Here is a 15372-nt window from a genome sequence, read left to right as displayed (position 1 = left end):
TCCCCAACATTTCAGGAAGCAATCATACTAGCTGCACTGGTGCGATTTAGTTTAGTAAACACACAGCCATCTTCATTTCCAAAAGGCCTGAAGTGCTTTACAGTATCACACAGTCTACATATAAAACTACCTTCATTCACCTGTCAATCATTTATTGACCATCTGCCATGCGCCAAACTCTGAGCTAAGTGCTTGATAAAATGGTGAAGATACACAGACATGGTCACTGCTCCCATGAAGCTTACAGTTTAGTGAAAAGATAGATACTAAAAGATAATTCTAACCCACAGAGCTCTTAACAGAGATAACAGGGAGATTAGAAAGAGAAAGATACTAAAGAAGTAACCCCATTAATGACTTTAAAAATTCTAAGTGTAAGAGGAATAACAGACTAACACCCCTGTGAAAAAGACCTGAGGATAGGTTGGTTTTTAGCAAGTGGAGGATGGGAAACAGGTGGCAAAGGCAGAGCTCACGGTACATCCAAGGAACCAAAAGAATGCAGAAATTCCAGAGCTATGATGCCTAGGGCAAAGGTAAACACTAAAGGCAAGGCCTGAAAAGTAGTTTAGAACCATATTGGGAAGAGTCTTGTGGGCCACGTTCAGATTTATGATCTTTTATCCTAAGAACAATGAGAATCCATTGATGTATTTTAATTAAGAAAGAGGGTAGGATGGAGTAATTCTATGATAGTGAGATGTTCAGTGTGGTTTAAAAAGTGTCCTGTGTGGGGCTTTTATACTGAGAAGAGATGAACCAGAGGTGGAAAAGAGCAAGAATGGATGCAGAAATACCAGCACAAAGGCTACTGCCAGATGAGAGTTGATAGGTAACAATGATGGTAAAATCGGAGAGAAATGAATAATTTGAGAGATTATAAAGACATAAAAATCAGCAGAACATGGTAATGAATTAGGTCTGAGGGACGATTAGAGAGGTAAGGGTCAATGACAGCTTCTAGGCACAGTGACTATGTGTCCCAGTTTGCCAAGTAATCTCAGTGCAATTATTAATAGCATGCCCTTCTACTCTCAAAAGGGTCCTGGTGTGGGCAATAAATTAAATGGCCAGTCTACCCCTAGGTCTCTGGTTTACACCAGCTGAATAAATGATGGAGAACCCACTGAGTAAGAAACAACTGAAGAGGTTTGATCATAAATTCCATTTTGAATGAGGTAATTTTGAAAATTCTGTATAGATGTGAAGTAGTTATTTCTATATAAATGGAACTGATGTAGTAGGAGTGAGATTACTTCAAATGAATATACTGACAGAGATAGGAAAAGACATAGGTCTGAGTTTTAAGAATTCCAACCTAGTCAAGTACAGAAGAATAAACCTCAAGTTAGGAAGAAAATTAAGAACCATGAAAGCCAAATCAAGAGACTATTTTCAAGAAAAGGTCAATTATGTCATATAATGTGTGAGGGTGGTTAAAATGAGAAATCAAAACTATTTGATAGACTTAGAGGCAGTCACCGTTGAGCAAAATGACAGCTATTTGGGTGTACCAATGGAGGCAGAAGTCAGAGTGAAAGGGGGTCAAGAGTGAGTAGAAACATAAAATGAAGACAGCAAGTTTAGATAACTGCTTTGGAGGTTTGACTATGCAAGGGAAGGAAACATGAAATTCTCTGGAAAATACTGCCTCCAACCAAAATTTTAAAAAGAGAGAGAATATTAGTCATAGTAAAACCTTAAAGACTTAATAAAATGCATGATTTTCATCTTTCCACTCAAAAGTTTAAAATATTCCACATATCAACAGCCATGTAATTCATAAACAGATCCACACCCCTCAATTATACCTTTGGTGAAGATTATTTATTTCTTCATCCTTGCGATTTATTTCCACTCTAGCAGTTTTGATAAGTGCTGAAATATTCTTCTTAAGAGACTGGTTTTCATTTTTTAAGCTGAAATTCTAAACATCATAAAATATATTTAAAGTATATATATAAATAAAGTATAGGTCTACAGGATTATTAAACTTTTACTTATATAATACAGCTAATGTTTACTGAAAGCTCTAACTGCAAGCCAGGCATCACGTTTTTTATCTTGTGTGATTCCAAAAAAAGTCCTACGAGAAAGAAGTACTATTATGTTCATTATACAGCTGAGATTCAAAGATAACAGACACCAAACAAAGGCCATTTCAAGTGAAACTACTTAAAACATGGATCAAGGGGCACCTGGGTGGCTGTCAGTTAAGCACCCAAGTCTTGATATTGGCTCAGGTTGTGATCTCATAGTCATGAGATAAGACACTGCACTGAGCATGGAACCTGCTTGGGATTCTCTCTCCCCCTCTCTCTCTGCCCCTCCCATACACACCTGCGTGCACATGCTCTCTCTCTCAAAATAAATAAACATTAAAAAAAAAAAAAAAAAAGCCAGGTTCAAAATGAAAAGACAATAACAAGAAAAAAGTTCTGCCTGGGTTATTACCTTGAAAACTGAAGATAAAAATGATAAGGCTTTATTATACTTAACAACTCACGTTTAACTTACAACAATGTACTAATTCTCAAATGAACAAAGAGTGAATTTAGGATTGGCTAGTTATTTGGGGGGAAAGGGAAACGAAGAGAAACAACTTTACCAAAAAAAATAAATAAATAAATAAAAATCAAAACAAGACAGGACATTCCTGTATTCTGCAGCACACTCACCAAAAAAGTCACTCTTGCGAAAGTATGAAGGTATCACCACCTTCCCCCAACAGCCATTCTAAATCTTTGCTCCTCAAACCATTCCCTTTTAAAACACCCGGTATCGGGGCTCCTGGGTGGCTCAGTCACTTAAAGTGTCCAACTCTTGATTTCGGCTCATGCCATGATCTCACAGTTCATGGGTTCAAACCCCATATTGGGCTCCACGCTGATAGAACAGGGCCTGCTTAGAATTCTCCCTCTCTCTCCCTCCCTCTCTCTCTGCCCCTCCCAACTTGTGTTCTCTCTCTCAAAATAAATTAAAAAAAAAACAAAAAACAAAAAAAATACCTGGTATCATCTCCATTAATGTTCTATTATTTGTTAACTAGTGTAACAGATTTTTATGCCGGTGCCATTTAACAAATCAGTTTTCCAATATCATTTTCAGTGACACAGAAAATAATGCATGTTTCTGCATACTTGCTATATCATTTAACACTAAAAAGAAGAATTTCCTTATAAACCGCCAACACTTAAGCATTTTAATTTCTAACAAAAAAAAATTATTACATTTTGATTTTAAAATAACACAAAAGGCCCTAGGGCCTCAATAAAACTTCCCTTCAATGACTGGAGCAGTAAAAGAAAACAGAGAGGCAAAAATACTCATTATAATCCTACCTGTGTCTGTATTTCCTTAAACTTTTTCATCAGCTCTTTCATTTGCAGCTGACATTTACCATATTCTACTTGCAACTGTAAGATATAAAAAGATTAAGCATCATCCTAAATTATTTTCTTAGCTTATATGACACTTCAGAATATTTTAAAATTTAGAAAATCAACCCCCTACAAAGGATAGACAAGGTCTATTTCTACTAACAGATATTTAGTAAAACTACTAGTTTTTAACATTGTCTCAACCAAAACACATCTTGTTAAGTTTCACATTCAATCTCCAGACCTTAAAATTCAAATAAGGTAGAAAGAAATTCATCTGAATTAAGTCTTGGGACATTTTATAACTTAGTACAAATCATGAAAAGATAAAATGTTTTATCATACTGACTGCCTGTTGAGGTTTTATATATTCACTTAAATTTAATCAAGCAAAATTATAACTAAATTTAGACAAGCATTCAGAAAAGATTTTAAAAAGCAGATCTGAAGACAGAAACTTAAATATTCTTTTAGACTAAGAGCTATTTCTTCAACACAAAATGTTTAATAATAAGCTGATGTCTGCACTTCAGAAGTTACAAAAGGTTAAAATAACTCTGTCCTTAATTCTGGCAACCCATACATCATTATATGTTGCCTCCTTTGCAGTTCCTTCTTCAGTCAGGATTTCTTCATATAAATCCAAACAATTTCTGGATGGTACACACGATTTGGAAGCACTGTCTAAAACAAACATACAAAAAGCCCTTAAATTAAAACATGTACTTTTGAGATTCAATGCAATCCCTATCAGAATTCCAATGTCATTTTTCACAGAAATAGAAATAACAATCCTAAAATTCGTATGAAATGACAAGACTGCAAATAAAAAAGCTGTCTTGAAAAAGAAGACCAAAGCTGTAGGCATCACATTTCCTGATCTCTAATCATAATACAAAGCTATAGTAATCAAAACTGTATGCTATCGGCATAAAAACAGATATACAGATCAATGGAGCAGAATACAGAACCCAGAAATAAATACAGTAAATTTATGTATGACAGACAAGTGAAGAATATACAATGGGGAATAGATAAGCTCTTTCCATAAATGGTATTGAGAAAACTGGACCCCTATCTTACTCCATGCACAAAAATCAACTCCAAATGGTTTTTTTTTTTTAATTTTTTAAAATTTACATCCAAATTAGTTAGGATATATCATCAACAATGATTTCAGGAGTAGATTCCTTAGTGCCCCTTACCCATTTAGCCCATCCCCCCTCCACAACCCCTCCAGTAACCCTCAGTTTGTTCTCCATATTTATGAGTCTCTTCTGTTTTGTCCCCTTCCCTGTTTTTATATTTTTTGTTTCCCTTCCCTTAGGTTCATCTGTTTTGTTTCTTAAAGTCCTCATATGAATGAAGTCATATGATTTATGTCTTTCTCTGACTAATTTCACTTAGCATAATACCCTCCAGTTCCACCCACGTAGTTGCAAATTCTTTTTGATTGCCAAGTAATACTCCATTGTACATATATATACCACATCTTCTTTATCCATTCATCCATCAGTGGACACTTGGGCTCTTTCCATACTTTGGCTATTGTTGATAGTGCTGCTATAAACATGAGGGTGCATGTGTCCCACTGAAACAGCACACCTGTACCCCGTGGATAAATGCCTAGTAGTGCAATTGCTGGCCCGTAAGGTAGTTCTATTTTTAGTTTTTTGTGGAACCTCCATACTGTCTTCAGAGTGGCTACACCAGCTTGCATTCCAAATGGGATTTAAATGTGAGACCCAAAAAGTCTTAGAGAAAAAAAAAAGGAAGGGGGTAAGCTCCTAGACATCAGTCTTGGCAAAGATTTTCTGGATTTCACACCAAAAACAAGGGAAACAATAGCAAAAATAACAAGTAGGACTACATCAAATTACAAAGCTGCAGCATAGGAAAGAAAACCATCAACAAAGTGAAAGGCAACCCACAGAATGGGAGAAAATATTTGCAAATTAAGTATCTGACATAGGGTTAATATCCAAAATATATAAAGAACTCATACCACTCAACAGCCAAAGGAAAAAAAAAAAAATCTGACAGAAAAATGGGCAGAGAAACTGAATAGACATTTTCCCAAAGACATACAAATGGCCAACAGGAACATGGAAAAGTGCTCAACCTGACTAACTGTTAGGGAAATGCAAATCAAAATCACAATGAGATAACACCTTACACCTGCTAGAATGGCTATCACCAAAAAGAGGAGATAAAAGCTATAGAATAGGGAATATAATCAATAATATTGTAATAACTTTGTATGGTGACAAATAGTAACTACACTTACCATGATGAGCACTGCATTAGGTACAGAATTGTCAAATCACTATTTTGTACACTTGAAACTAATATAACACTGTATGTCAACTATACTTCAATAAAATAAATAAGTAAAAAATAAAAAGCACCAAACACTTGCCACACTTAGTAAGTAAATGTTCAGTAAAGACTGCTGTTATCAGAGACCTCCCCGATTAAAAAAAAACAAAAAACAAAAAACAACCATGAGATAACAAGTGTTGGCAAGGATGTGGAGAAAATAGAATACTTGTGCAAGATTAGTGGGAATGTAAACCAGTGCAGCTACAATGGAAAACACTATGGAGGTTCCTCAAAAACTTAAAAATAGAAATATGATTCAGTAATCCCACCTCTGGGTATTAATCCAAAGGATATAAAAGAGGATCTTAGGGCACCTGGGTGGCTCAATTGGTAAAGCGCCTAACTTCGGCTCAAGTGGAAGTGGTTCATGGGTTTAAGCCCTGCATCAGGCTCTCTGCAGTGTACAGAAAGCTATCTGTAATCAAATGCTCTACCACTAGACTATTACTATGGTGATCATTTCACATTATATACAAATACTGAATAATTATGTCGTATGCCTGAAACTAATATGTAATAGAGTCATAAATATGATCTCACAGTTCATGGGTTTGAGCCCCGTATAGGGTTTTTGCTGTCAGTGCAGAGCCCACTTCAGATCCTCTGTCCCCCCCCTCTCTGCCCCTTCCCCACTCAATTTCTCTCTTTTCCTCTCTTTCTCTCTCTCAAAATAAATAAATAAAAACTTAAAAAAAAAAAACCCAGGATCTCAAAGAGATATCTGCACACCCATGTTCACTGCAGCATTATTCATAATAGCCAACATATGGAAACAACCTAAGTGTTCATTAACAGATGGTTAAAAGAGATGTGGCATATGTATACAATGGGATATTATTCAACCATGAGAAAGAAGGACCTCCTGCCATTTGCACTAACATGGACAGACCTTGCAGGCATTATGCTAATTGAAATAAGTCAGAAAGAGAAAGACAAATAGCACATGACATCAACTTGTATGTGAAATATAAAAATGCCAAATACATAGAAACAGACTAGAACAGTGGTTACCAGGGGCTGGGGTGACAGAAGAGATATTGATCAAAGAGTATGAACTTCCAGGGGCCCTTGGGTGGCTCAGTTGGTTAAGCACTCTTGATTTCAGCTCAGGTCATGATCTCATGGTTTGTGAGTTCTAGCCCCACATCAGGCTCAGTATTGACAGGGAAGAGCCTACTTGGGATTCTCTCTCCCTCTCTCTCTGCCCCTCCCCTGCTCATGCTCGCTTGTGCTCTCTCTCTAAATAAATAAATAAATAAACTTTAAAAAACCAGAATATAAACTTCTAGCTATAAGATAAATAAGGTTTAGGGATCTAAAACACAGCAGAGTGATGATAGTTAATCATACTGTGTGTATTACATACTTAAAAGTTGCTAAGAGAATAGATCTTAAATGTTCTCACCACAAAAGAGAGATGGTAATTATGTCACGTAATTGATGCAGGCTAATTATATCACATAATTGATGCAGGTAATTATGTCACATAATTTAGCTAAGGCTAAAGTGGTAATCATTTTGCAACGTATAAGTGTATCAAATCAATACTTAAACTTACACAATGTTACATGTTAACTATATCTCAATAAAGGTGGGGAAAATAGAAAATATGTGTCAAGCTTTTTGATGTTGTGTCTCCTGCAAATCAAAGGGCTATATATTTCTGCATCTCCTGCATTTCATCCAAATCTGTACTGATTGGTTGGAAAGCCAATTTACCTAAAATACTTATGACAACAAATCAGATGTGAGGACCATATTTGTTCAAAGCTTTGAGAGATTTGATTATGGAAAGGTTTCTAATTTGGATAGGTCATTAGACTCTCTCCATACCAGTCTTACTGATACATTTGTTTGCTTGTTTGTTTAATGTTTATTTTTGAGAGAGCGAGACAGAGACAGAGAGAGAGAGAGAGAGAGAGCCAGCAAGCGAGCAAGCACAAATGGGGGAAGGGCAGAGAGAGAGAGGGAGATCAGAATCTGAAACAGGCTCCAGGCTCTGAGCTGTCAGCATAGAGGCCTGACAGGGCCTCAAACTCACAATGCAGGGCTCGAACTCACAAACCACGAGATCATGACCTGAACCAAAGCTGGATGTCCAACAAACTGAGTTACCCAGGCACCTCTTACTGATACATTTGAAAACATTTATAGTAACTACCCTTTTCAAAAGTTCTAATATGTAAGCCATGACAGTATGAGTAGTAATATATGTATAGACACCACCAGCAGCTGCATTTCAATGTACAAAATATACTTGCTCTAGGTCCAATTAAATCTAAGACCTAGATGAATAGCAAAACTGAGTGCTAATTTGTTTTAGTGATCAAACTTTGGTCAAAAAAATAATTACCTAAGTATAACCATTTCAAAGAATGGGCAAATTGTTCAGGAACTATGTATTACTCCCAAGAATTGGCAACAACAAAATAAATACTTCCAATACACTGACCAAAGAAAATGAAACTTTTATTTTAGAATTTACATACCAGAAACAGCACTGTCCAACCCAGCATATATGTCCAAAGAACCTTCATCATTATTTTTAAGAGGAGAAGCTGCAGGAAAATCAAAGATAATTAAAACTGACTTCATGCAGTTAGTGAAGTTTTTCTAATCCAGGAAAAGACAGAGACTTTATTAGTCTTATACCAAAAAACACAATTGTTTACAATTTTTAAACATCCTTATAAATAGAAAGATCTCAATACACAGATTTATGACTCTATTACATAAGATTTAGACTTAAAAACTCACTTTCAAAAACAAACTTGTGAGAAGGTTCCAATTCCAATAATAGCAGAGTGGTTCTATCAGACCAATCCTCCTGCTGATAACAACTATAAACTCTAAGCAAATTATTAAAAGCTATCTGTAGTCAAATGCTCTGCCACTAGACTATCATTGTGGTGATCATTTCACATTATATACAAATACTGAATCATTATGTTGTATTCCTGAAACTAATAGGATGTTATAAGTATAATTATACCTCAATTAAATAAGAAAAAAAAGGCAATCTGAAAATCTAAAAACAATCCAAAGAGGGCAAAAACTGAATGGGAGACACCTGAAAGGAGAAAACAGTCTTGTATGCATTCCCTATCCCCCTTTATTAAAATTTTTTGTAGAAGGATAAGCCCTAGTTGGAGCCACAATGAGCAGTGAAAGCTTAGATGGAAACCTCTGGTCCCAACAGCTTGAATAATGAAAGAAAAAAATTGGGGAATGATAACAGCAACTAGAAACTAAGAAAGAAAATCCAGAAAGAGTATTCCCCAATTTGTGCCCAAATCTCCAAGTGACCTCCAAACTACATAAGTAAAGGTGAGAACTCCAAAATGTCCAGTTAAAGCTAAAATATCTGAACAGAGTTTTCAGCTGCTATCCACTACAGGTAAGACAGAAGTTTAAGTTCAGCCAAGTTAAATCTTGCTAAAAGTAAAAACAATATAGCATAATCCAGTGTCTCTAGAACATAACAGAATTGAGCATCCAGAATGCAATCCAAAAATTACTACATAGGAAATCTTGGCAGAGAAACAGAAACCATTAAAACAAAGAATGAGGGATGCCTGGCAGGCTCAGTTGGTGGAGTGCAACTCTTGATTTTGGGGTCATGAGTTTGGGCCCCACAATGGATGTAGAGATTACTAAATTAAATAAATAAAAAATAACTAAAACAAACAAGCAAAGAATGAAAATCCTAAAACTGAAAAGTGCAATATCTAATGCAAAAAAAAAAAAGAAAAAAAATTTTCACTGAAGGTGCTTAACAGTAGAGCCAGTGAACTTGAAGGTAAATCAATAAAAATTACCCAATCTGAAGAATAGAGAGAAAAAGATTTAAAACAAATAAACAACAACAAATGTCTTAGTAACCTTAGCAATATCAAAAGTTCTCACATACTGTATATCTGCAGTCCAAGAGGAAAAGAGAGAATGGGGAGGAAAATGATACTGAAAAGCCATTAGAGGATACTAGGACTAGAAACGATAAATAACAGAGTAAATATAAATAACAAATTTTTCTTAATTTCTTTTAATTCCTCTTAAGTTTTTAAAGATACGTAGAATGATATAAAGTAAAAATTGAAGCTCTGTATCATGAGGTTTATGACATCTTTAACATAAAAGGATGGATGAAGGTTAAATAAAACTATACATACAAGATTCTACATCTTAGGTGAAAAAGTACAATACTAGGAAGTAGACTACAAAATGTTAAAGAGGTATACTCCAATCCCTTAAGCAGCCACTAAAAAATAATGCAAAGAGGTGTTGTAGCCCAAAAAGCTAATATATAAATTAGAATGAAATTCTAAAATATATTCAACATTTGAAAGGAGGTAAGAAAATCAGAAGGAAAAAAAAAGATGAGAAAAAGTATTAAAATGATAGATTAAAATCCAATCATAATAATAAAGAAAATGTTGGGGTTACCTGGTAAAACAGGAACAAAAATAGCAGATTAAATAAAAGTATTATATCAATGTTAAATTTACTGAAATTTTGATAATTGTGCTGTTCTTATATTAAAAAACCCAAGTTTTTCTTATGAAATACACACTTAAGTATTTGGGAGTAAAGGACCATAATGTATTCAACTTACTCAAGAGTAACAAATACCTATTTTATATTTCTTTGGATAGAAAAATAAATATCATTACCACTCATATTGACAAAGTTGTTAATTTCATTATATTTGAGAGCCTTAAAAGCCCTGTAATAATAAGAAAGCTCACATTTACTAAACATTTCCTATTTGCCAGGCACCTTACTATGTTAATTCATTTATGTGTGGGAAGAAAGAGTTGATGACAGTGTTTTCAATGAGAATAAATGATTTTGCAATTAAATACACTTAGAAAGACAGTTCAGAAAGACAGGTCTTACCAGAAAAGACATCAAATAAACTTGTTCCATCACCATTGTCATCATCTGCTGCCATGATCCTATTTCCTTTTGACAGTCGCCATCTAAAGCATGAAATATAAAGATTTTTCCATTGTTAAAATCAACCTCACAATTCAGAGAATAAACCTAGCTTTCAGTTAAAAAGCAATTTTTAGGGGCACCTGGGTGGCTCAGTCGGTTAAGTGTCCTACTTTGGCCCAGGCCGTGACCTTGCAGTTCACGAGTTCAAGCCCTGCATCAGGCTCGGTGCTGACAACTCGGAGCCTGGATCCTGCTTCAGATTCTGTGTCTCCCTCTCTCTCTGCCCCTGCCTTGCTTGCACTGTGTCTCCCTCTCTTTCTCTCTCAAAAAAAAAACATTTAAAAAAATCGTTTTTAGGGGCACCTGGGTGGCTCAGTCGGTTAAGTGGCCGACTTCAGCTCAGGTCACGATCTCGCGGTCCGTGAGTTCGAGCCCCGCGTCGGGCTCTGGGCTGATGGCTCAGAGCCTGGAGCCTGCTTCTGATTCTGTGTCTCCCTCTCTCTCTGCCCCTCCCCCGTTCATGCTCTGTCTCTCTCTGTCTCAAAAATAAATAAAATGTTAAAAAAAAATTTTTTTTAAATCGTTTTTAAAAACAGCAATTTTTAAATTTGGACACAATGAATAAGTTCACTCTCTACCATCACTTCAAAAAAAGTGCCTACTGTTTTCCAAAAGCTTAAGCTTACTTATTATGGCTAAACCATGTCACAAAGTAAATGATACTAATTTTATAAAATAGACCAAAATACAAATTAATTTTTATACAAAAATAAGCCAATATCATACTAAATAAGTACAACTACATGATGAGTTCTGTGAGTCCTCTTAGCAAATCATCAAACCTGGGAGCAGTCTGGGGAACTCCAGACATACGTGTTTTCACCAATAAGAGAGTAAGACAGGTAAATAGTAAAGAATTTGATACCATACTAGGGTTTGTAAAGATGTGACAAAAGACATACTCTCATACATCACCCAAGTATGTACTTGCACAAACTCCATGGAGGCAATTTGACAATAGCTATCAAGTTTTTATATGCACATAATCTTTGACCCAACAAATCATATCTAGTAACTCATTCTGAGAGATATACAAGCACATGGTTACAAAATATATATACAGGAAAATTCAATGTAGTGCTATTTGTAGCAAGAAAAAAGCAACAGAAGTATCCAAAACAGCTAAAAAAAGAAAGAAAGAAAGAAAGAAAGAAAGAAAAAGAAAACCTGACTTATCTGACATTTTCCATTCTGCCAGTAAAGTCTGATGAATGATGCCTGTGGTCAATGAACTATGGCCACTGTGGATACGGACAGTCATTAAGAATACCTGCACCTGTATATTTCTGCTCCCACCAACTGAGATATAGGCTTATCGATAGCCAGATCACATTTACTACCAAATCCAATTATGCAGGTTTCCTTATTTCTCTAAGTAATAGTATTATGAAAGATTATATTGCCAAAGGAAGTTCTTTTCCAGTAAAAACTAAGCTGAATGCTTTGAAAAGATTCATAGGTGAGCAGAAAGATACACACACGATTGCTTGTCAAATCAAGTGAAGGTGAGATAATCCAAAATAATGGAAGAGAAAACCTAGTCTGTACTCACACTGATTAACAAGTATCTAGGGGCGCCTGGGTGGCTCAGTAGGTTGAGCATCAGACTTCAGCCCAGGTCATGATCTCACAATTCATGAGTTTGAGCCCTGCATCAGGCTCTGTGCTGACAGCTCAGGGCCTGGAGCCTGCTTCAGATTCTGTGTCTCCCTCTCTCTCTACCCAGCTCCCTACCCAGCTCGTGCTCTGTCTTTCCCTTTCTCTTTCTCTCTCTCTTTCTCTTTCTTTCTCTTTCTCTCTCTCTCTCTCTCTCCTCTTTCAAAAATAAATAAAAACATTAAAAAAGGAAAAAAAGAAAAAAACAAGTATCTAAATTCTTACTCCATTTTAATTAAAGAAGGAAGGAAGGGAGGGATGGAAATCATAAGCAATGTCTTATAGGTGTGGTTTATGCAAGAAAGAAGTCAGGGGGCACCTGGCTCAGCTGGTAAAGCATTTGACTCTTGATCTCGAGGTCATGAGTTCAAGCCCCACGCTGGGTATACAGCTTACTTAAGAAAAAAAAAGAAAGAAAGAAGTCAGAACTCTAATCACTGGACTCATTCTCAAAGAAAAAGTCATGGTTCTATCACAAGAGATACAATTTATGTTACTACTTTTAAATACAATCAAAGTATATATCTTTTTTTAAAGATGTTTATTTATATTTAGAGAGAGAGAAACAGTGTTCGTCTGAAAGTGGGGCAGGGACAGAGAGGGAGAGAGAGAGAACATCTCAAGCAGGCTCCACGCTGTTGGCACAGAGCCTGACGCAGGGCTCAATACCATGAACAGTGAGATCATGACCTGAGCAGAAATCAAGTCAGACGCTTAACCAACTGAGCCACCCAGGCACCCCTAAAGTATATCGTTTTATTCATTACTCACATTCCCCATTGCAACACTTTTTCCAATTAGCTGATTTGATTAACTGTTATAATATAGTCTGTACAATAATTACAAATGGCATAATCATATTTGTCAAATAACAGAACTAACTCTTGGTAAAGCAAAACTACTGACACAGCAGAAACTCACAGGCTTTCTAACAGTAACTTATTACCAGCTATAAACCGTCATATGGGGGCGCCTGGGTAGCTCAGTCAGTCGGTTAAGCAGCCAGCTCTTGATTTCAGCTCAGGCCATCTCACAGGTTCAGGAGTCTGAGCCCTGCATCGGGCTCTGGGCTCACAGTGACGAGCCTGCTTTGGATCATCTGCCTCTCTCTCTGCCTCTTTCCCGTTCACATGCATGCATGTTCTCTCCCTCTCTCTCTCTCAAAAATAAATAAATGTTAAAAAAAAATAAAAGTGGTGCCTGGGTGGCTCAGTCGTTAGACAACCAGCTTTGGCTCAGGTCATGATCTCATGGCTCGTGGGTTTGAGCCCCCTGTCAGGCTCTGTGCTAACAGCTCAGAGCCTGGAGCCTGCTTCAGATTCTGTGTCTCCCTCTCTCTCTGCCCGTCTCCTACTCACAACTCTGTCTCTCTCTCTCAAAAATAAACACACATTAAAAAAAATTTAATGAAAATAAAAAATAAAAATAAATTAATTTAAAAATAAACTGTCATATGGAGGAGGGAAAATCAGTCAATGGGTTTTTTACAGAATGGTGATAATGATTTGGTTAAACAGAAATCTAATAGATCAAAGTCTTCATTGCATATCATTTTACAGTTTTAGTTTTTACTACTGGCAGGTATTACTTAAAAAAAAAAAAAAAAAAAAAGATGGGGCAACTGGGTGGCTTAGTCGGTTAAGTGTCCCAACCCTTGATTTTGGCTCAGGTTATGATCCCACGGGATGAGCCCCACACCGGGCTCCACAATGAGAGCGTGAAGCCTGCTTGGGATCCTCTTTCTATCCCTCTGCCCCTCTTCCCCACATGAACCCTCTCTCTTCCCCTGTCTCTGAAATAAAATAAAAATACAATAAAATCTTAAAAAAAAAACAAAAAAATAAAGCAGTGTTGGTTCATAATTACAGGAAATGTACCATACTAATATCATGTAATAAGACATTAACAACGGAGAAAACTGGGGAGGGAGATGTAGCATGATAAACAAGATTTCTCTGTACTCCTGATTTTTTTTTTTTTTTTTAAGTAAGCTCTACACCTAATGTGGGGCTTGAACTCATGACCCTGAGATGAGGAGTTGCATGCTGTACCTGAGCCAGACAGGCACCCCTGTGCTTCTGAATTTTACCATAAATCAAAAACCATTCTAACCAATAGTCTCTCAGTAAAAAAAATATTTGTATATTTCATCATATTAGAGACAAAATATGTGTATCCTAACATCTGCTCAGGAAGAGCATATGATAAATTCAATACTAACTCCTAGCAAACTTGGGGTTTATGAAAATTTAAGGGACCTTTTTTAAACTGATAAAGGATATATTTCTACTACAAAACAAAACCCTCAAACATCATACATGATGATGACACCACAAAAGCATCTCCTTTAAAGTCAAGCTTGCTTCTGTTTGAAAGAAGAGTAAGGCATGAATTGAAACAGAACTGGAAAGAAGCAAAGCTGACATTATTTACACTATGGCCACCAATGTAGAAAATCTACAAATTATTAGAATAAGAGTTTTAAGTTCCTGAATGTAAGATAAACACACAAAAACGCTTTCCTGTATGCCAGCAAAACAATTTTAAGGTTTTGGTTTTTTTTAACTTTATTTATTTTGAGAAAGAGGGAGAGAGAGCGTTAGAGGGGCAGAGAGGGAGTGAGAGAGAATCTGAGCCACCCAGGCACCCCGCAAGAGTTTTAAAACATAACTGATAAAAAGATATTTACAACAACAAAACCATTAAGTACACAGAAATTATATTCTCATTCTCTCTCTCTCCCCCTCTCTCTCTCTTCCCTTCTTTCTTGGTGCCTGGGTGGCTCAGTTAGCTAAGCATCTGACTCTAGGTTTCAGCTCAGTTCATGATCCCATGGTTCATCGGTTTGAGCCCTGCGCAGAGCCTGCTTAGGATTCTCTGTCTGCTTGTCTCCCTGCCTTTCTCTCTCTCTCAAAAATAAATAAACATTTAAAAAAAAAAAAAAAAAGATTCTCTT

At 36.2% G+C, this 15372-nt stretch overlaps 1 protein-coding gene across 6 annotated transcripts in view; it reads right to left on the bottom strand.

Annotated features, from left to right (window-relative positions):
* CASP8AP2 (caspase 8 associated protein 2) overlaps positions 1-15372 on the bottom strand; it is a 36246-nt gene that overhangs the window by 13077 nt on the left and 7797 nt on the right. For 4 of the 6 annotated variants that reach the window (XM_049654002.1, XM_049653998.1, XM_049654001.1 and 1 more), the window contains exons 2-7: positions 12736-12811; positions 10659-10741; positions 8252-8320; positions 3964-4064; positions 3342-3416; positions 1812-1927 (exon numbers count right to left, since the gene is read on the bottom strand). In XM_049654002.1, coding sequence (XP_049509959.1) covers positions 1812-1927; positions 3342-3416; positions 3964-4064; positions 8252-8320; positions 10659-10713 — 416 coding nt within the window. In that variant the 5' untranslated portion in view covers positions 10714-10741; positions 12736-12811. Of the gene's footprint in view, positions 1-1811; positions 1928-3341; positions 3417-3963; positions 4065-8251; positions 8321-10658; positions 10742-12735; positions 12952-15372 lie in introns of those variants that run through there. The other 2 variants (XM_049653999.1, XM_049654000.1) reach the window with 2 other exon arrangements.

Source organism: Panthera uncia, assembly GCF_023721935.1.
Source record: "Panthera uncia isolate 11264 chromosome B2 unlocalized genomic scaffold, Puncia_PCG_1.0 HiC_scaffold_24, whole genome shotgun sequence".
NCBI classification, from domain to species: Eukaryota; Metazoa; Chordata; class Mammalia; order Carnivora; family Felidae; genus Panthera; species Panthera uncia.
This window is presented reverse-complemented; position numbering and strand designations above follow the sequence as displayed.